Raw genomic sequence first — 22168 nt, 5'->3', positions numbered from 1 at the left:
CGGGCTGGGATGGGGGAGAAGCGCCCTGGCTCCAGTGAAATCCCAACACGGGGGCACCCTGGGGTGGCACTCGGCCTCCAGTTTCTCTACTCCAGGCGGATGGCTCTTGAGAAGCCTGTGGGAAAATGTTGCAACCAAAATGATTAATCTGCGCTTTGCTCTGATGCCCTAATTTAGTGGCAGGTCTAGGAAGGGGGTTTGAGACTTGAGTTATTTTCTGATAGTTTTTTTGTTGTTGTTGCTTTTTTTTTTTTTTTGGTATTTTTTATTTTTTCTTTTGCCCTTGAGCGTTTGTTTTTTTATTTACTTACTGTTCTGCCCCACTGGAATACTTTATCTTTTTTTTTTTTTTTTTTTCGGAATTCCCTTATCCTGGATGTAATTTGCTTTTTTCAGAATGCAAGAATGAGTATGCAAAGCTTATCCTTCCTTCCTAAAGGCAGGGCTTAAGAAAGAGAATTTGTTGTTTTCTGTTTCCTGCAGACAAAGTTCAAAGTCGGGAATGTTTCTTATAAAGGAATATTCCGATTACTCCTGTTGTAGGGTTTTAATGGAAAACATAAAGCTGTGTCTGTGGTACATTCATACTGTGGGCTGTGGATGTACAGCTGAGTGAAGATGGCTAAGAAAAAAAAAGGAAGGATATGAGCTAAGCAGAGAACTTCACAGAAATATCAAACATTTCTCAAAAACCTGGGTTGTTTTTGAAGGGTTTAGGTTTGCTAGTGTCCATATTCAGAATACCTTGAAGGGAGAAGTCCTTTACGTCCTGTTCTTTATCACCTTTGATGATAAAACTTTGGCTAATTGTATATACAGTACACCTCAATTTTGGCATGGGTTAAGATCCTTTTATTCCTTGCCTCTCCCTCTGCTTGTATGTGGATAGTGTTTATCTCTTGATAGTTAATGTAAAGCTTGTTGTTTACTTAATTATATGCTGTGAGATTCAGAAAATATGGAATTTGCCCAAGTTTATGTCTCAGTCTTTAAAGTGAGATTTGGTCATAGCAGTGTCTGGAGGTGTGGATTTTTACACTGGCCTGTTGAGTCCATTTTTTGATGTGGTTCCAAGCTTCTCATATATGTACAGGGGTCAAGATTCCCTTAGAAATCAAGTACCAGCGCCGTGATTAGATACTGAATTGTTGGGTTTTAGCCATTCTGCAGTAGTTGTATCACTTTGATGTGCTCCTGGGTTTTCCCCCGGGTGCTGCAAGGACAGCGTTTCAGTGCGTGGAGTGGGTGAAACAGAGTTGTTGGGAGCTTTGTGTGCTCATCGACTCTCATTTGAACCAAATTTAAGGCTTTTGGTGAGAAGGGTGAGATTTTTCTCAATATTCTTTTAACAAACTCCAGCGTGCAGATGGCTGATGCAATGAAAAGCTTTTCCTCAGGTCTGTGCTGTGGCACTTCACCATTAGCAGAGGAATTCTGGTGTCTTTTTGAGTAAATGAGCCATTTAGGGTTATGGGTTAGCGTTACTTTTGTAGTGGCTTGCAGCTGGTAGGTAACCCAGATTCATTTTTCTTGTACGCTGTAAGTCTTTATATCTATATATAAAATATATATTTTTAATGCCATTGGTGCTAAATAAAAATAAGTGATTTCTGGAGTATTCATTCTGGGTTTTAAGATGCTATAAGCCAGTGAAATTCAATATCTTGACATGAGTGCCTTGCAGAAGAACTTCACCTTTTCAGTTTCTCAGAGTTGGGCCTTGAAACTTATTTTTTTATTGTCTAAGGGGGATGATTTGGAAGACAGGGGTTTTCTGCTGAATTTTTGCCACTGAAGTCCAGCTCCAGAATCTGTTTGAGAAGGGTGTACCCTGTGCTGATGGCTCTGAGGGGCAGTGGCTGCCCCTGTTTTTTCTTAAACCTGTGTAAGGTCTTTAGGACTGGATGTGCCACTGCTTTTGTCTGTTAATTTCTCTCAGCGCTGGGGGAACTGAGCCACTGTTGCAAGAGTCGAAAGTGAATACAAAACCCTTTTGTATAATCTGGGCTGTAAGAAGAGGAGGAATCTTTCAGTAAATCTCCTGTAGAGTCTCTCCACAGGTGTGGGGAAGGCTGAATGGTTTCTGGCTCATAGAACAGCGATTTTACTGCTTTCTGGATTTTTCTGGATTGTTTGCCTTGCCATAGGGCTTACCTGTGTTGCCTGTTCTTTGCACTGCCTCAAACATGAAAAGTTTTGTGAATTCCTTTAACAAAAATGACCAGAAATGATTTTCCAGTGCCCACTAAAGGTGAAGGGGACAGCATAGTGCTGCTGCCTGTCCTCATCAGTATCAAGACACTGAAAACCAGGGAAGAATAGCTGAGGAGGATTTGCCTGCTGCAGAAATTTTCCATAATTTTGCTCTGCTGGTGCTTTGGTTCCGTTTATCAGTGAACGCCTGATAATTTGCCAGTGAGCTGATGGAAGCAGCAGGAGGGTTTTCTGGTTTTTGTTTACAGTCATGCTTGCTTTGCCCTTTAAAACACAGTGTCTGCAGTCTGGGTCTCTTGGTTGGGGTGCCTGAAATACCAAAAACCAGTCCACGCTTAGCTAAAGATGCTGCTGCAGCTGTGATCAGATGGTCCAGGTTGCCAGGGGGTCTGTAACAGGGTGATGCGATAGTAAGAGGTTTTTCTTTGAAGCCCTTTCAGGCTTTTCTAGCAATTCAGCCTTCTGTTGAAATGCTTTTCCTTTCCTGGAGGCACATGCTGGACCATTTTTGGAAGGTGTAGGGGGAACCAACGTAGCTGCACACTCTTATCAGCATCCTAAGTGTGGCAGTTAAGTCAACTGTTGGTTTAAAGGTGGAGGTGTGAAGTGGATAATCGATTTTATTCTCTCATTTAATTGCCATCCCCATCTTCTGGTTGGTTTCTCTTATCAGAAGTGCTCATCAAGGGCTTACTTAGGTTAGGCTGGGGTGGCATGCCCTTTGTAAGCCTTGAGGAGCTGAGAAGCTGTGCCATGCTGTCCTCCTACTGCCACCAGAGGAGAGGCCAGGGGAGACCACGCTGCTGTCATGTGTGTGATGCATGAATTCACCTGCAGGTGCTTGCTTCCTCCCCTGCACGTTGTGCAAGCAGCCATAGACCTTTATTCCTCCCTATCCTTGAACTATAATGCCTGCAGTTTGTGTCTGGTTCCAAGACTCTGATTGCTGATGGTGAAGTGGAATAAAAAGAATTAGTCAATAAATATTAATATGTCGATAAATATAATTAATATGTTAAATGTCAGTGGCGTGGCAGTGTAAACCCAAAACTCCTAAGACTCTGCATGTTCCCATTGGTGTGCTTCCAGCCTGGAAGCCTGGAGGACTCTTGCTGAGCCTGTGTAACACAGTGGATTGAATTCTTGGATGTGTTCATGTTGCTCAATATTAATATTACACCAATTTGTGTTAGAATGCTGGAGTTCAAGTAGGCTTGCATGAGATTTTTGATATTAAAGGGGACCTTGAATGACAGAAGCTGCTGATTTTTTTTTTTTTTTGTGCTACCAAAGAGTATTTAGCAGTATTAATTTATTCCTAAAGAGCTTTGGTGTTAGGACATGCTAACAAAATAATTTTTACCTGTTTGTAGAGTGTGCATGGCTAAGTAAACCCAGGAGGGAAGTCCCACATGGTTTAGTGGTGGTGTACAAGAGCATCAAGCTTTTCCTGATGATACTTCCAAGGAGATGCAAATAACCAATTAAATTACAAGATGTGTTCTTTAAAAAACAAGTAGATTCAAAACAAATACAAATCTTGCAAGAGCCTTACAAGAAGGCACAGTAACCCATACCTGTTCCTAGCAAGCTGGTGTCCAAAAGGAAGGAATGTTCCAGATTGCTGCACCTTTTATCTTCACATACAGTTATATGGGCAGGTGTTTACATGCCTCAGAAAAACCACCTAGGTAATGCATGGAAAGAACTTGGACCTTAATCATCTTTTCATGTTATAACAGCCCTTTCCCTTTTGAATTTGAGAAAGTCTGAGCATTTTGAGCCTCTCCTGAGAAATTTCCTTTGTATTAGATGGGATGGAAGAGAATGCAGGAGAATCTGAGTTTTCCACTGAGGGCTGCTCTGAAACGGGAGACACAGGGACGTTTTGTGATGCTGGGGACTACAGGAGAGAAGATGAGCCTTTGCACTTTAGTGACTGGAAATTCAAGGAAGATACAGATTTCCAAATTACCATTGGACATGAAGCCTGTTGAGGTTTTTCTCTACTGAGATCTCTGCTATTTAGCTTGGAATAAAAATCTCTATGAAAATTACATTCTGAAATCATTAGGAACATGGAATCAAGGGAATGCATGCCAGCATATGTATTTTTTGAATGCAGTTTATGTAGGTGATGAACACTTCAGGGTTCTTTGATGTGGAGCCACAGCCTGGGTTGAAGCTATGCCTGTTCATACCAGCCTGGGGCTTGGGTTTGAGAACTCAGAGAAAGTGCATTGATAAAGAGGAGTTTCATCATGTGCATAATCTGTCCTTTCTTCCTGTTGAAGTCTGATAACACTGGCACTTGTAGAGAAATACAGCCCTTCAAAAGCTTGAGATATTTTAGTAGCAAGAAATTCAAAATGGCTTTGCTGGCACTGAAGAAGAACTGGTGCTTCAAGATGGTCCACTAGTTGTTCCTTAAAGACACCAAAGCATAACTCTGTGTTTGTGTGTTAGCAGAGATACTGTGCAGCTTCTGAGCTTCTGTTTAATTTGGTGTGAATGAATGCCTCTTAAACATTTTGAGAAATGTTACAACAAATCTTTTAACTCACTGCATTAAAATAGAGCCTGGTGAAGAATTCAAGTGAAGAATTGAGGATACTGAATCAGCAGCACTGATTATAATTACAACAGTGGAAGGTTTTAGCAAGCAACTTATTTAAAAAACATTTTGACTAGATTTGTAATAATCCTGGAAATGTTACCTGGAAAAAATGACCTGTTTTGTTTACCAGAATGAGTTCTTTCATTGCCAATCTTAAACCAAAACTAGACTGATGTCACTTTATGGAAATTTGTGCATTTCAAGAAGCAAAAGGATTTGAGGCCAAGCCTCCTGCTTTTGCTCACAAATGAGAATAGTAAATGGACTGTTATGATAGAAAGGAAGTTACTAAATGCTTACCTCCTTATGTTTGCTCCTTGTTCTCCTCCCTTGGAAGACATAAAGTAATCCACACCAAATATAAAGACTGCAGCCTCCACTAGCTAAACTAAAGAAAGGAGTGGTTTAGCTGGGGATGGGAATTTTGGTGCTCAGACCTTCAGAAAGGACTTTTTCCTTGCACCCTATTGAGTCTGTTGGATGCTGAGCTGACATTGCTGCAGGCGTTTTGTCCTAGCTATTGTTGTAAATGTTTCTCGACTGCTTAGTGGGTCTGTTCTTTATTCATACAGAAAAATAAAACTTGATATCTCTTACTTCTATTCTTTTTTTTTCTCCTGTTCCTAAAAACGTTTGATTACAAAATACCCTGTTAACTGAAAGCAGTTGAGGAACTTGAGGTGAAGGGATGAAACTTGGATGGAAGCGGTGAGGGAAATTGTCCATTCTCCAGTCTTGAAAACCCAATGCAGTGAACAAAACAGAAGATACATTTTAATGCCATGATTTAGACTAAAATTACTTTATCAAGGGTCTGCATCTGTCTGAAGGTAGACCTGTTCTTAGCTAAAACATTTTAAACTGAGAGCCTGATGGATATCTTGGGGATATGTTTTGCATCATTTTTTTTGTGAGCTTGGTAGAAGCAAAAGCAGAAGGGCTGAAGGGAGGAAAGCACTTAGTGTCTAGTTCTGTCAAGCCCATGTTCAGATATCTCTTTTGAATAGCTCTGTTTTTTCTGTAATAATAAACACAATTTTACTACCATGTATCTTTAATCGTGATCGGAAAAGCACCACTAACGAAGAAAAAAAATATATTCAAGAAAAAGCCAAATAAGGTAGCTGAAAAAAAATTTCTTACATGCCACCACTGTATGCCATGTAGCTATTTTAAAACAGCATTACAATGCAGATGTAAACTGTGGGTGGGTTACATTGTATAGTAAGACATGATAGAATCACTTCACAGTGATCTAAATGAGAAATGACAATATTTTAACTTTTCCCTTCTTACTCACACTTTCTGTGTGGGGAGGTAGTTGGGGTTTCAGGTCAATTCAAGGCCAAATCCAGATGATGGATCAGCTTGTCAGTGAGGTGCTGTGGTGGGTTCAGGCCATTAAGGCTCTGCTGCTGGCTTCCGTGTGCTGTGATTTGTCTGAAGGATGGGTGTTTATCTGGATTTTGTGGTGTAAGACTTCTCTAGGTGAGCTGAGTGAGTCTCCTCTCGCTGCCTCTCCCCACTCTCATTTTGCAAATGCTGGTGGCTTTCAGAGCATTTGTGCTGCTGTGGCTAATCCAGGCTGACCTGCCTGCTTGCTCTCCTGATTTGTTTTATCAGTTAGGGGTTTGTTTTGGTGGTAGTCAGGCTATGGGAAATGCCTGTAACTATCCTCATGTAAAGAAAATGGTTTGAATTGCTGTGTTAGAAAGAGACACACAAAGGAATTACTTTTAATAGTTTACGTACAGTGGTGTTGTTTCTGCTTGGATATGACATTAGTTTCTGCAGTTTAATCTCTTTTGAATCATTCATACTGTATGTAAGGAATTTCTGAATTCTTTTCCTGAGCTGGATTAGTGGGCTGTGATGTTCATTAATTCATGAAGGGCAAGACTTTATTCTGTATAATCACATGCTTCTGATTGCACACGAGGTTTGGATGTGGGTTTTTTTTTTTTTCCTCACAAGAACTCTCTACACAGACTATAACATAAGAAGAACTAGTAAATACAATTGGCCATAAAGCAATAATAATTTAAAAGGAAATCACGTCTAAGGAAGGTGGGTCAAAGCTGTAACCCCAAGCTCATGGAGAACTGGCCGCTGAGAGACTGCAGTAGTTCTCCAGAGCTGCAATAGGAGGAAGGAGCACCCCTCCCAACCAATTTGGAAAAAGTTTGCCTGCTGAGGGATGAACAGTCTGGGCTGCTGGTCAGGACAGACAAGTGTGTCACTGCAGGGCTGGGAGGGAGAGGGAATGGGGCTCTCGGGGCTGCCTGTGACTGGGGCCATGTTGGTGTGGGTCTGTCTCAAGACCTGATAGATTGTGCTAACACTGCAGCTCTGTCCCTCCTCGTTGAAGTTGATCAGCTCCTTAGGTCCCCTATACATAAATAACTGGATTTGAGTGGTAAAAATTATAAACCAGTTTTTATATGAAATTGTTGATAGAGCAGTTCCACTGTTTTAGTTTCTCTGTGCTGGGCTTGCCTGGACCTCCTTTCCATGGAGGAATAATTTAGCAAGTATCATGGCTAGCAGCTCTGGACAAAACACAGAATTTACAAACAGTGAAAAAACCCAAGTGATTGTGTATTCAGCACAGTCAGGAGAGTAAACTTTGTCCTGACACTCTTTGGCTGTAGGTGAGAGTGGTTGGTGGGACAAGCCCAGGGCTGGGCCATTCACACTCCACATGGACTCAACTGGTTGTTCTGGGTGTTCTGCAGGGTATGGCTGCAAACCAGGCACTGCCCCTCTGTCCTGTTCAGCTGTGCTGCCAGAAACACCTTGCTTAGGCTGGGCCTGAAAAGGTGACCAAGTTTTATACCAACCACAGGAGTGCATTCAGCCTTAAAAGTTAAATGTGAGACCACATGCAGGTCTACTTTCTAAACTTCCAATACCATCCTGATGCCATATACTTTTAGTATATTACTGTGTTGTAATATTTGCATATTTTTTTGGTGTAATGAAGAAAAAAATGAAGCTATGTTATAGCTGATGAAGTTTTTGTGGCTCCATTTCTAAGCCAGGTACTTCCTAGAGTAATTTTACAGTCTGAGAGGAGAGATTGTTACTAACATGGAAATATTGTCTGAATCTTCTACTGGCAAATGATGGCAGTTCATGGTAGAACTGAAAACTGGTTAAAGCTCAAGAAGACGTTACCAGATTTGAGGCACATTACTATTTAGGATTTCTTGTTTCCTACAATGTATATGTCCGTGAAATGTTAGGAACAAATAATGTAAAAAATACAAAGCCACTTGGTTGAAGAAAGCAAATCTAAAGAGAAAAATGTGAATTGCTATCAGAAGATATTTATATTTTAGGATGGTTTTAAAACCTGTATCAAGAAAGATGAGCCTGGGTTAATTAATCATGCACAAGTTATTGTACATGGGAACTGAAAACACCTATGGAGTAAAATGTACCTGATTAGAGAAATAGTAAGTTTGAATGGGAGAAAATCTGTGACCATAGCAAAGTGACATAAAGGAAACCTCTTGATTTTTTCGTTTTTTTAAATTGAATAATATGTACACAGTATAAAAATTATCTTAATGCTGGATGATGATTTTAAAAGCTAGAAGGAGACAAAATTGACTGCTACACATTTTAAGTTCTGTTCATTGACCATTTTTTATCTAATTATTTAAAACCAAAATTTACCCGTTACTGGTGGTATTTTTCATGCCGCTTTTTTGCTCTTTTTTTTTTTTTTTTTTTTTTGTCTATTTGCCACTGGTAAATAAGGAGGAACAAGCCAACTTATATGTGGTGATTGATTAGTTTTTCACTCAAGGAGATGAAAAATTTGGGCTGCATTTAGACAATGGGGGGCTCACTTGTAGGAATCTGCTGTAGAGGGGACTTTGGGATGGTATGGGGAATGGTGTGTTATTGGGAGATGCTGTGGCCCAGATGGTTTGTGTGACCATGAGGGCAGGAGCTGCACACTCAAGTGGAGAGGCCAATATTAACATCTGTAACTGATGGGCACGGGGTTGCCTCTGGTGTGCTTTGCTCTCAAGGCTTTTGGGCAAATTCTTGCTGTAAAACTTTGTTTCTATTCACCATTATTTGAGGCAGAGAGCGGGAGTCTGGATTATATCCCTCAGCTGAGCTCTTGGTTCAGCTGCAGTGAGTCTTGGTTGTGAAATACCCTTTTGCTCTGGGTCTGTAACTCAAATGTCTTCTGGAGCTCGGATTTTATTCAGCTAATGCATGTAAACGTTTCTTACATACAAGAAGTGCTTTTGGGTTTAAAGAGGTCAGTGAAACTGCTTTCAGTGAGCTCTCATGGATAACGTGCTTATGATTCTCTGCTTCTGTATTCTGGTGGTAGAAATACAAAATGGAAATGAATGTCTGGCACTGAAATTGTGCAGGAAAAATCAGACCTGCAAATGCATGCAATTTCCTGTCCAGCACCGGCATTTCTGATATTTTCATTGCATGCATAATCCACTCAGCAGCTGAGGTTTTCTTCAGGCTCTTGAGGTGTTTTTGTTTCGTGCCAGACTGAGAGCAGAAGGCTGCAATACAGCTCTGAAGTTTGGGGTTTGCTTTAAATGGAGCTTTTTCTGGCTCCTTTTCTGCAAAATGCTCTTTCTATTGGGAAGATCATGAGCTTTACACAGGGGCAGCTCCAAAAGAACAGATAAGATAAGTGATATGATTTGTTTAAATTGATTTTGTGGCACTTCACATCTCACTGTTTAAAATCCCCTTCCCTGAGCTCCCTTTCCTTCCCCTCTGGTGAGGAGAATGCTCACTTTGGAAATATGTTTTCTTTACAGCAATTCAGTGTCATTTAATTGACTACACAGAAAATTGTGAGCAGCTATGGATGCTGATGTGTGTTTTTTTAATTTACTTTATGCAATTGTAACAAAGCTTAGAGTAGTCGCAATAGGAATTTTTATTTTTTTTTTAGTTTGGTGGCATTTCAATGTTGAGGCAACAATGACTTCACTTGGTAATTAAACCTCATTTGTGAAAGACCTTTTCCCTATTAATTTGATCCATTAAAGAAACGCTCTTTGAAGCTGGTAGTTAATCTTCCCATTTAAATGGCTGGGTTTTACTCAGATTGGTTACAGCTTAGGTTTAAATAGCAGCTAAAAATAGCCAACTGTTGTGCTGTACAGTTTAAACATCTATCTATAGTAGTAGCCTTTCTAGAAAGGAAACACGTAGTGAAAGGGAGAGGAGATGCTGCCACTCAGGCAGCACTGGTTGGTTCCAACATCCCCTTTTCCTTGGGTTTTGCCCATCAGCTCCAGCTGGCAGCACTTGATCTTACTCTGGGATTAATTTTTAGCAGAAAGCACTATGGGCTGGATTTGAGCAGCATTTCAGTTGGTACTTAATAATTCAATGGCTGGGAGAAGTTTTGACTGTTCCTGCTGAAGGCTGCTGCCAAGGGTGCTAAAACCTGGCAAAAATCTGGAAACTACCCAAAATATTTTTGAGAACATTAGGCTGTCAGAAAGAAAATACAAGGGCCAAAATCCCAACTTGTGAGGTTAGTGTTATGTTCATCTCTTGAGTGCCCTGTGTGATTCACACAAGCCTGACAAACCTGTGGACTTGAAGTGCTCAGCTTGATTGCCAAAGCAGGGGAGTTTTAAGTTAAAAGTGTCTGCAGTTGAAAAGGAAGCAGTGACAAAACTGCAGGAATCTGGGTGGATGGCAAGCATTTACTTCCAGTAATTCTCTCTTGAGTTTTTGTTGTAGGATAAACATTTTGCCTGTGAAGGGCTCTTGAATGAGTAGCTAACAAAAATCAAAGGTATAAAGGTGAATCTAAGGCAACAGAATTACTCGTGCTGCTGTTACAGTTTCAGCTGGGATGGAGTTAGTTTTCTTCCTAGTAGTTGGTGCAGGGCTGTGTTTTGGAGAATAATGCTGACAGCACGCTCAGGTTTTCAGTTGTTGCACAGTGCTCCCCCTGAGTTAAGGACTCCTCAGTTTCCCGTGCTGTGCCAGTGAGGAGATGCACAGGAAGGCAGGAGGGGACACAGCCAGGAGAGCTGCCCTGGACTGGCCAAAGAGACATTCCAAAGCCCAGAGTAAACTGGGAGAGGTGGCCGGGAGGTGCCGGTCCCTGCTCTGGGACGGGCTGGACATCAGTCAGAGGGTGGGTGAGCAATTGCATCGAGCATCACTTGTCTCTCTTGAATCTTGTTTCTTTGTTTATTGTTTCCCTTGTCATTGCAATTATTATTTTGTTTCAATTTTTAAACTGTTTTTAAGTTGACCCATGGGTTTTACCTTCATTGCAGTTTTCCTCCCCATCCCATGAGGGTGGGACAGGTAGTGAGCAAGCAGCTTTGTGGTGCTTAGTTGTGGGCTGGGGTTAAACCACGACAGTTACCTTGAAATACCTTTGACAAAATAGAATTACAGTGAAACCTGTGGTCCAAGAAAGAGGACAAAGAGAATCCAGATGTTTTTTTTCCCCTCCACCCTTAGTTTTCCACCAAGAGAAAAGGTACTTGAGGCCCGTCTTCAGTAATAAATATTTAATCAGTCAGGTTAAATAGCTAAAATATTTTTGCAGTATTGTTAAAGGTCAGACTTTTCGTAATGGCTATTTCCAGATATACCTGTATGTCAGGAGCCTCAAGCTTCTCAGACCAAGATATCCATCACTACAACTGGAACATCTTTGTCACAGGGAAATTCATTGTGAAGAAATCTGCAATAGGGGGAAATATTGTCAGATATTTTAGGCTGCCATTCTAAGGGACATGGGTTTGTATTCACAGGAATCAATGGGACTATTGTATGTCCAGAGTTTTTTACAACTATGATTCCCATAAGTTAGTTTTCCAAAGGTCTTTATTACTATTATGTCAATCCATTAATGTTTCTCGTTCCACAGAAATAGTTTTTCTCTGCTGGCAGTGGCAGGAGTAGGAGGAGAGGATGGTGGGGATGACATACAGTTTTATCAAGTTGGTGAAAAGGAAGGTAATTGTAAAAGGCATTCTGATAGCTTATTCTGTCTTTTTCATGGATTATTAAGCTTCTTCCATGTGTTGAGGCATTTGTGCTTCCATCCAACACAGTGTTGTCACACCCCTATTTCTCAAACTAAGCGAGGTTTTGGCCACTGTGGGTAGCACAGCAGGTAAAGGCCTGAAAATGTGATTTTTTTGGGTGTGTATTTGCTAACACTGAAGAGGGGAGATACAGATTAGATATTGGGAAGAAGCTCTTTACTCTGAGGGTGATGAGGCCCTGGCACAGCTTGCCCAGAGCAGCTGTGGCTGCCCCATTCCAGTGTTCCAGGCCGGGATGGATGGGGTATGGAGCAACATGAGATAGTGGAAGCTGTCCCTGCTCATGGCAGGGGGGCTGAAACTGGTTGATCTTAAGGGTCACTTCCCACCCAAACCATTCTCCGACGCTTTGAATCTGGTTCATTATGTCCAGGGATCACTGGCTCATGAATTGTTTTGCTCTGTAATTTGTGGTGCCCCTCACAAGATGTGTGCTAACTAAAAAGGACTTCTGCACAGATCCACAGACTTAGCAACATGAATTTGGCAGTTGTAGTAGATGGCTTTTAAGTCTTGTGAAATCATAAAAAAAGTAATTCCCAAACTGCAACTGCCTTTTATATCTCAGGTGAATGCAAAATGAAGACACAGTGCCTTCAGAAGATGTAAATATATAAAAAGAAAACTTTAATGCAATAATAGTGTGTGGTTTTGTATTGCTCATTTAAAAATAAAAGCACATTTATTTCCTCAGGGACCACAGCAGCACTGAGTTCTTGTTTGCATGTGTGAAAAATTTGGAGCTCCTATGTGAAAATGTTTAGTTCAAAACTCATCTGACCAAATGCATGAGGCAGAAGTGACCTGGTGTGGGTGTTGGGAAAAGGGGGAATTCTCCCTGTTACTCACAGTCTTAACTGTTTCAGTGCTTTCCCTTTTGATGAGCTGCTCTTTACCTCGTGTTCTGGAGGAGGCAGGTCTGCAGAGGCAGTGGAAGGAGAATGAGGTATTGTTTTCCAGTACAGGGGAGACTCTGGAAGGGACTTTTCTGGAGAAGGAGTGAATCATAGAATCATCATAGATGGTTTTGGGGAAGGGACCTTCTGGATTGCTTGAAAAGCAGCATATCTCATGTTAAATGGGTAGACTTGCTTATCTGACCTGTTATGTGGGCTTTGTAAGGATGGTATAAAAGGAAGAACTTGGAGAATGTACGTGATCCATTATGCTGGAGCATTGAGCTGGAAACTACTCTGTAATTTGTTGAATGGGCTTGAAGGGTCAGGATTTGGAGGCTGAAGAGGCAGCACTCAAGGTATGAGATAAGCAGGAAGGGTTCTGAGTTTGAAAGTGTCTCTTTGAAGAACTGATCTCGTTGGAAGACTGTGGGTTTGAATTTAGTTCTGTCAGAGCCCAACTGGGGCAGAAATTGATACAAAGAATTACACTTGCACTTTTAAACTGAATCTTTACATTATTCAGCTTCCACAACAGGTTTCCTAGACCCCTGGGCAACTTAGTTTCAAAGACACACATCGCAGAGAGCTCACTTCCCTGTATGACCCTGAAACTTTGTTTCTCTAGGATTAGCTCTGAACGCAGGAAAGAGAAGTCGAGGGATGCGGCGCGGTGCCGTCGGAGCAAGGAGTCGGAGGTGTTCTATGAGCTGGCCCACCAGCTGCCCCTGCCGCACACCGTCAGCGCACACCTGGACAAGGCCTCCATCATGAGGCTGACCATCAGCTACCTGCGCATGAGGAAGCTGCTGGATGCTGGTAAGGGACAGCGTGGCGCCATCTGGGAGGGATATTGAGGAGGGATCTATTTGTAAGGCCTGTCAGCAGTAAAATAAATGAATGTGTTATTAGCTGTGTTCTTGCTCTGGGAAGGTGGGAGGCCTTACATTAGAAATCAGCTGTTAGCAATGACACAGGAAAAATCCACTGTTCAATGGATTTCATTTTTTCCCTTTCTATTCTGATGATGCTGGTTGTCTCATCACAGCTGTAGTGCCCTTTTCAGTCTTATCTGACCCTTCTCCCAAAGACAGATTCCTTCATTTAAACCTCTTTTCCCTCTAAACTTGTTCATTCCAGCTGTGCTTTCTTGACTGTAGGTAATTGATTCAAGGTTGATGGAGCTAACTAGTTGTGTCCCCTTAAAATAAACTACAAGGAATAGCTTTGTAAATTGTGTTTCTGTGATGTGCTCCTCTGGAGGTGAAGTCAGCTGAGGATGTGTTGTGTCTGCAGCTACAACTGCAGGAATATCTGAGTCAGATTGTAGCCTGTAGCTGATAGCCTGCCATGGGCAGCTACTGGTTATTTGTGCTCATGCATGCCTTCCTCTGCTGTGTGGAGGAGTAGCTTCAGTAGCCAGACTTGGAAAACTCTCCAGAAAGCTCCTGAGAGAAGTTTAGAATGCCTTTTTGAGATGGGTGATAATTTTTTTTGCCACATAGACCTTTTGCTTATGGTGGAAGGTTTATTGGTTAATACATAACAGCACAGAGGGTTAATCTCACTCTGATTTTCTGATACCTTTACTAGAGCTTGAATAATTGAACTGATCATTTATCTAAATGAATTATACTGGTTTTGAATGGTCCTGCAAGATTGACGCCTTGCAGACTGGTGCCAGAAGTCATTCCTGCTGGTAAGTGAAGAGTGGCTGGTGTTTGCTTAAACAAAAATGTGTGGCTGCTTGCAGGTGAGCTGGAGACAGAAGCCAAAATGGAGAAGGAACTGAACTGTTTCTACTTGAAAGCTCTTGATGGCTTTGTCATGGTTCTGTCTGAAGATGGGGACATGATTTACATGTCTGAAAACGTGAACAAGTGTATGGGACTCACTCAGGTGAAATACTGACATTTATTCCTAAGACTGTTTCAAAAATCTGTTCCATTTTTGTGTGTGTGAAGTTAAACACCCATGTACCTCTTCATTTTTGCAGTTTGAGTTGACGGGGCACAGTGTATTTGATTTCACTCATCCATGTGACCACGAGGAGCTGAGAGAAATGCTTACACACAGAAATGGTGAGAAGAAAGAAAAAAAAAAATCAATTTAATTTACTTATGGATAATTTTTGTTGGCATTAATACAGTTGGATATCTGCCAGAAAGTGGTGTTGAATTCAAAAGCTAATATGTTTTTATTTCTTAAATCTCAAATTAAACCTTGCTGAGAGACACTAACAACAGGAATCACCAAAATGTTTTGGCTATATCCTAGTTATAGAAGAAATGAGATTTCAGTAGGATTCTTTAATCTAACAAAATTAATTACTAGAATTGAGTTTTTGAGGGTTGAAAGAATAAGTGCCTACAGGAATAAAATCAGAGATAGCTTGAATGAGAATGATTTTAAGCAATTGCTGTAGAGGGACATGGAGAAGCTCAGTTGGTGCATTTGTCTTGGTCTGGCCTTGCCTTTACAGGACAGCTGAGAACAAATGCTTTCTTCCAGAAATCTGTGGTGGTATAGCCAAGACAAATAAAGAAGATATTGTATTTAAATTTTAGGACACCAAGCCACTGATCTGGGAATACTTGAACAGCTCCAAAAAGGGCTTTGGGGTTGATGCTTCTCTGCACCTTTTAATTGGTGCATGAAATTGGTATCTTTTCACAGATTTCTGGCTCTTCTTTTCTCCATCTGAGAGAGCAGAACACTGTGTTTACATGTGCTGTGTGCTTTGAAATTTAACAATTGCCCATGAATTACAGCTTTCATGTCTTCTAAAGATTTGATAAAGGCTATAAAGACTTGGCAGCCGGCATGTCTCCAAACAAATCTGCTTTCTTCAGTAGTTAGAAGCCTAAAATCTGACCTCTACTTTCTCTTTCATCAAATGAGGTTTATATGGACTCTGAATTCAGATAGTGATAAATTAATAATCCTGCCCTCTGCTTTCTTGTAGCACTGTAAATCTTGTGTAAGTCTTATGTTGTCATCCTGTTTAATTCAGTGGAAAGGACCTGATAAGATGCCATAGCATTAAGGGCCTGACTTTGATTTTGTAAGCATTTTGTAAATTTGTCTGCCCTTAGAATTGAAGTATGTTTCTAAAACTAGATTAGACTTCTCCCCTGCCTCCCCCTTTGGAGTATAGTAATGCATCTTGGGGGTGGGGGAGCAATTTCCCTAAAGCAGTGTAAAAAACCTGCTTTTGTTGCAAAAGCTTATTCTTAAAAATGTCATATCACTGAGTTTCATGCAAACCATCTCAGGCATGTCTAAATTGGCCAGACTGGAATCAGATGTCTGGAAACCATTATTACAAAAGCTGTTTTGCAAATGACATTGGCAGACAGAAGTCTAAATTACAGTAGTAATAGTACGTTTTTATATTTATTAGTATTCCCAGGTTGCCTTCTACTGCAGCTCTTACATCAGTGGAATTATTTTGGTTTTGAATTTAGTATTAAATATTCCCCTTTGGAACTGTACAAGTGCAAGTGAATATAAATGCAATTGGCAGAAACAGAACTGCATTCTCATTTTATGAAGCTGCTTTTTAAACTTTCAAAGCTGGCCATTTTAAAAAATAATGTCTGGTGCTGAATCAGACTTGAAAGTTGCTCCATTTTTTACAGCTGCTTCTCGAAGCAGAGCCTCGTGCATCAGGACTTGGTAACAGTAATGTTGTGTGATCATCAGCTATCAATTTCTAGATTGGTTTAACTCTTACAACTTACTGAATTAAATATGTTTTTGCTGCTTCTGTGAATTCTGCTTTAGTTTCTCCCCCACTTCCTCCATTATCAAGGTTGGTTTAAAGCAGAACAAAATATGCTTGAGCCCTTTAGTCTTTGCCTCTGCTAGAAGCAATAAAAAAGTAAGCATAGGAGCTTTAACATTTTTATAATTAATTTTGTCAAGCCAGTAACTGCAGTGCAAGCCACCATGAAGAATTTCATAGCTACTATTGTCTGTGGAGGATGAGAGCAAATTATTGTATAAACTTGTATCAGAAGTGAGCTCACATGTTCTGAACTTCTCCCTCTGCCATGATTTGGTCCTTGCTCTTCAGCAAGCCTCAGCAAACTGGCTCTTCCACTGCTCCTTCTCCTGGGTACTGCATTTCCTCCTTGTGCACATTGTGAGCTGCTTGCAGCTCTCCTGATAGCATCAGTTACATTTTCTTTGCCCACAATAGCATAACTAGTAATTGACTCTGCAAGGTTCTCCTCTGTACAGGCAAAAACTTTACTTAAAGCCTGCTGGTAGCAAGGAAAAAAATACGTGCTGCCAATGTTGATTTGTATTAGGGTTTCTCAACTTTTTTCCTCCCAAGAATGTTAATAATGCGTTTAAAAACTTGGTCCCTGTTGACTCTAAGAGCGTAAATCACTGTGGAAATACTTGGATGCATAGAAACAGCTGAGTTGTTAGTTTTGAATTGAAAAACTTGCAGTCCTGAAGAGCAATGAGCCCAAAAGGTGCTTGGTTTGAACCTCCTCATAGTGAGTTACTGATGCATTTCAGTGGAAACCACCTCAATAAGGCTTCTTATTCTGCATATGTTTTTCTTGTTCTCTGTCATAATTTTAAAATATATTAAATTTCCAGTTGGTCTCTCTTTCTTCCTGCTCCTTTTTCCTGAAATCTGGGAGTGTGGAGTTGGCTACAAATACAATCCTGATCTTAAATTATTGAAACTGGGCTGCATCAAAAGCCTCTCCTGTGAGGACAAACAGAGGGCTGGGATTGTTCACCCTGGAAAAGAAATGGCTCTGGGGAGATCTTTGAGTCCCTTCCTATACCTAAAAGGGCTCCAAGAGAGCTGGAGAGGGACTTTGGACAAGGGCCTGGAGTGACAGGACTGGCAGAGGGCAGGGTTAAGTGGTTTTTGGGAAGGGATTCTTCCTGCTGAGGGTGGGGAGGCCCTGGCACAGGGTGCCCAGAGGAGCTGTGGATGTCCCATCCCTGGCAGTTTTCCAGGCCAGGTTGGATGGGGCTTGGAGCAGGGAAGGGATAGTGGAAGGTGTCCCTGCCCATGGCAGGAAGGTTGGGATGAGATGGTCTTTAAGGTCACTTCCAACACAAACCATTCTCTATGAACTCTATGAAACTTCAGGGTTTTTTTATATACTTGATAGTAAAACCTGCTCTGAAAAATACCTTTATTAGAAGCGCTATTAGGTGTATGAATACTTTTAGTTTATTTTTTGGGTTTTTCCTTAGTCTTAGAGTTCTATAACGTGTTTGTGGAGGTTTTTTAATGCCTTTGGAAGATGATCCAAGTGTTTTAAAAATTGGTCTGCTGTTTGCCTCTGCTAGGTCCTGTGAAAAAGGGCAAAGAGCAAAACACGGAGCGCAGCTTTTTTCTCAGAATGAAGTGTACACTGACTAGCAGGGGAAGAACAGTGAATATAAAGTCTGCTACATGGAAGGTAACTAATGCAAAGGAATATTTGCATAGTTTGGCAGCTTCCTCTTCAGATGTCATAACACTGTATTTCAACATTTTTGCTTCATGTAACGAGCTTGAATTTCACTAAGTACTTTATAATTTAATAATTGTGCTTCATTATGCTGAATTTTAATGCTGACTACATCACAGAGGTAACTGAAACAATGTTTTAAAATTAGTTTTTCAAAACTCTTTTAATGAATTTTCCATTTTAAATTAGAGGTCATTTACTTACAAGCAATTATAATTACCAAATATGTTTGCATAAAGCCTTCTTTGGGAAAAGAGTACTTGACATCACTTATGCTGATCCCTGATTTCTTTTGATTTGTCACTGAAAATGTGATAGTTGAGATCTCTCTGAAGGACTTCAATGCCATTCTTTTGAAGCTGCTGGCTCTCCCTTTTGTAACAGTTGGAACAAAAAGAGGCCAGCCCGATAACTTTTTGCAGTGAATGCATTTTCTCCTCTGGACAAAGTAACCTTTTACTGTATCCAGTGGATTATGGCTCACAGTTCTCTTTTATGATTTGAATTTGATTATTCTGGATCAAACAACTTCTTTGCTGCTGTCTCTGAACTGTTTCTGCTTCAGAATGGTTAAAAGGAAACCCCAAAAAATGCAAAAGTTCCTGTCTGTTGGAGAATGTATTTGATCTCTGTCATCAGCTCTGCAGAATATCTAAAATGGGGGTTTCTACTATTACCATAACTTTCAGATTTAAATTGTGGCTACCTTTTGCTGAGGTAGCTGCTCATCAGAGTTGTCATTACAGTGACTGGAGAGAAGAGTTCACAGAAATGCAGCAATGCCTGGGGTTGCTTCAGCCAGTGCTGAGGAAGGAGATGGGCTGTGAACCCATCCCAGCATGTGGGGGGTGAGGAGGAGGAGGACACTGCTCTCCTCCAGCCACCCCTTGAGGGGTGGGGTGGGGAAGAACTTGGCTCTAGGTGTGCTGGTGGAAATAGGATTGTGTTATCTGACAGAGCAAATCTTGTCTCTTGCTAAAACCCACCTCCCCTGCAGGTGCTGCACTGCACTGGCCACATCCGTGTGTACGACACATGTGGGAACCAGACTCACTGTGGATACAAAAAGCCTCCCATGACCTGCCTGGTGTTGATCTGTGAACCTATTCCTCACCCGTCAAACATTGAGGTGCCCCTGGACAGTAAAACGTTCCTCAGTCGTCACAGTCTTGATATGAAATTTTCCTATTGTGATGAAAGGTAATGTATATGATTTATATTGTAAAAAATCATTCATTTGAAAGAATTGCAGGGCTGGTACATGTTGGCTAGTGTTTGCCTTCTCAATAATTTGATTTATCTTGACAATGCAATCATTGATGACATGCTTGGGCTTTTCCTAACTCATCAGGATGTCTTAAAAGCCAGCTTTTAAGATCTAAGGAGGATGCAGAGTTATCACTTTGGAATAACAAAAGGGAAAGGGACTTTTTGTACAGGCGGATGGTGACAACCATGGTTGTAAACTGACAGAGGGCATGTTTAGATTAGATATTAGGAAGAAATTCTTGATGAGAAGCTGAGGCTACTCCATCCATGAAAGTGTTCCAGGCCAGGCTGGATGGGGCTTTGAGCAACCTGCTCTAGTGAAAGGTGTCCCTCCCATAGCAGGGGTTTGGAACAGGATGGTCTTGAAGGTGCCTTCAACCCAAGCCATTCTAGAATTCTATGAATAAATCCTTTGCCTTCAGTTAACTGCCTCTTCAAATTGGTCTTTACTATAGTGGCAGTGATTTAAATTGAAATGAGAAGATTCTTCCAGACACTGAAAAAGCAGGATTTTAGGTTTGTCAGAGATGGGGCATTTTGGTGACTGAAAAGAATGTGCATGTAATACTTGTCAGATGTATTTTATTGCTACTGCTTCCCCCCCTCTCCCTTCCTCAGGGGATCAGTGTCTGCTTTCTTCTGTCAAAAAAACCCCAGATGTTCAGCTGTACTTTTAATGCAATACATCTGCTGTTGAAAAATGAGATTTTGTGTTCTTGTGCAAATCAGGGGTGTAGTCAGACATCAGACTGATTTTCCTATCCTCTGGGAACTTAGCTTGATAAATTTGATAAATGCAAATGAAGGAAATAGTCAGCTCACATTTTTTTTGTTTGGGGTTGGTTTGTTGGTTTGTTTCATTTTTTTTTTGTTTGTTTTTAATTCGATGTCATTTGTCACTACCCATTTCCTTTACTTTATAATGAAAATGAATTTCTAGTTAGTTGTTGCTGTTAGATGCAGAAAGAGGTTGGTGCTTGGTAATTTCTGACCTCTGCAGTAACAGCCTTCCTAGGACTGATGGTACACACAAAAGGTACTTATTTGGTCACTTTCTGCATCTAGAATGGTGCAAAATACAAGCACTTCCCTGGTTAGCACTGCCCTCTAGAGACTAAAGAAATCCCATTTGCCTTAAAAGCAGGCAGTGCTTGAGTGGGAAGACTAAATCTGATTCCTAATTTCTCTTGGTTGCAGGATTAAAACTGTTGAAGTGTATCTTGATTATTTTGTTAAATTCTCATGTTTGCCTAAGCTGGTCTGTAAGTAGCTGGTCTACCTTGAAGCAAAAAGACAAAAATGTCTAAAAAGTGGGGATTTGTTTAATCCTATCCCCACTACATGATTTATAAATAGTCAGTGAGAAGTAAAATCCTATGCCTGCTGAAATTTCTCTTTTAAAAAAGCATCAAAATAGCAGTCTATTTCAAAATGAAAAGTAAACCAAATTTGCTGCTATGTGTGGAAGTGATTCTTAAGGTTTTTCTAGATGTGCAAGCATCCAAATACTTTGGTATTTGTGCTGGCCCATGTCTGCTTTCATATAGCAATTTTTCCCCTTGTTTTAAAGAATTACAGAGTTGATGGGGTATGAGCCAGAGGAGCTCCTGGGTCGCTCAATCTATGAGTACTATCACGCACTGGATTCTGATCATCTGACCAAAACACACCATGACAGTAAGTGAAAACTGAATTTAAAGCCCTCAAACTACAGGAGATGAGAGACAGCCCTGGGGGAAAGCAGCAGAAGAACAAGGGCTTTCTTTTAGTTGCAGATATGAATCTGCAATGAATACTGACCTCAAACAGTTCTTCTGGGATTTTTCTGCCTGTAATTGAAGCTGGTGTTCTTTCTGCTTTTAGTGTTCACAAAAGGGCAGGTGACAACAGGACAGTACAGAATGCTGGCCAAACAAGGTGGCTATGTCTGGGTTGAAACTCAAGCAACTGTTATATACAACACTAAGAATTCTCAGCCCCAGTGCATAGTGTGTGTGAACTATGTGTTGAGGTAAGTTGAGTGGACTTCAGTGTTCTTTATCATCATTTTTAGTGAACACCAAGTCAGATTCTGATGGCACTAGTCAATCCCCTGCTGAGTGTGTTATGATGCTGCTGTTCCCCACCAGTGAAATTTTTCTTAGAATACTGCCAGTCCTAGGATTGGAAATTGTATTTGAGAATAAAATGCTTTTTTGGTCTAGTGATGTCAAGCAGATGATCTCTGCAGACAAATGAGTGTAGAAGCAGCCTCTTCCGTATGATTGGAAGCACTTGAGCATTTGTGTGCATTCTAGACAGCTCTCTAATCTTTGTCCCAAGTCTGGAGCAGTTAATTCCACCAATAACTTTGTCATGGAGTTAATTCCACCAATAACTTTGTCATGGAGTGGTGTCATTCTTAATCCCACCTATCTTTTCTTCCTTAGAACTGCTCTTTTAGTTGAAAGCTTCAGCTGAGGCCAGACTGGTTGACTATTCTGCAAATGTCTAATAGTCCTAAGTTAGCTTCCAAAACTTCAGTAAATGTCCCAATATAAGTCCATCAAGATATTGCACATTCATTTAAAACAAACAAAAGCAGTTTAGGAAATAGCT

The 22168-nt window shown here is 40.8% G+C and overlaps 1 protein-coding gene and 1 long non-coding RNA gene across 3 annotated transcripts in view; one reads left to right on the top strand and one right to left on the bottom strand.

Moving 5' to 3' along the window:
- LOC119702107 overlaps window positions 1-22168 on the bottom strand; it is a 58323-nt gene that overhangs the window by 22271 nt on the left and 13884 nt on the right. The gene's annotated exons all lie outside the window — the stretch shown is intronic.
- The window catches only part of HIF1A (hypoxia inducible factor 1 subunit alpha), a 34559-nt gene that overhangs the window by 1191 nt on the left and 11200 nt on the right, over window positions 1-22168 (top strand). For both annotated transcript variants that reach the window (XR_005257253.1, XM_038139590.1), the window contains exons 2-8: window positions 13438-13628; window positions 14563-14708; window positions 14806-14890; window positions 18138-18250; window positions 19299-19501; window positions 21141-21247; window positions 21434-21581. Coding sequence is in view for 1 of the 2 variants with exons in the window: in XM_038139590.1 (XP_037995518.1) it covers window positions 13438-13628; window positions 14563-14708; window positions 14806-14890; window positions 18138-18250; window positions 19299-19501; window positions 21141-21247; window positions 21434-21581 (993 nt within the window). In the remaining variant the exon portion in view is untranslated. The remainder of the gene's footprint in view (window positions 1-13437; window positions 13629-14562; window positions 14709-14805; window positions 14891-18137; window positions 18251-19298; window positions 19502-21140; window positions 21248-21433; window positions 21582-22168) is intronic.

This window comes from Motacilla alba, chromosome 5, assembly GCF_015832195.1.
Source record: "Motacilla alba alba isolate MOTALB_02 chromosome 5, Motacilla_alba_V1.0_pri, whole genome shotgun sequence".
Classification (NCBI taxonomy): domain Eukaryota; kingdom Metazoa; phylum Chordata; class Aves; order Passeriformes; family Motacillidae; genus Motacilla; species Motacilla alba.
The sequence above is the reverse complement of the archived record's forward strand: the minus strand, read 5'-3'. Positions and strand labels throughout refer to the sequence as shown.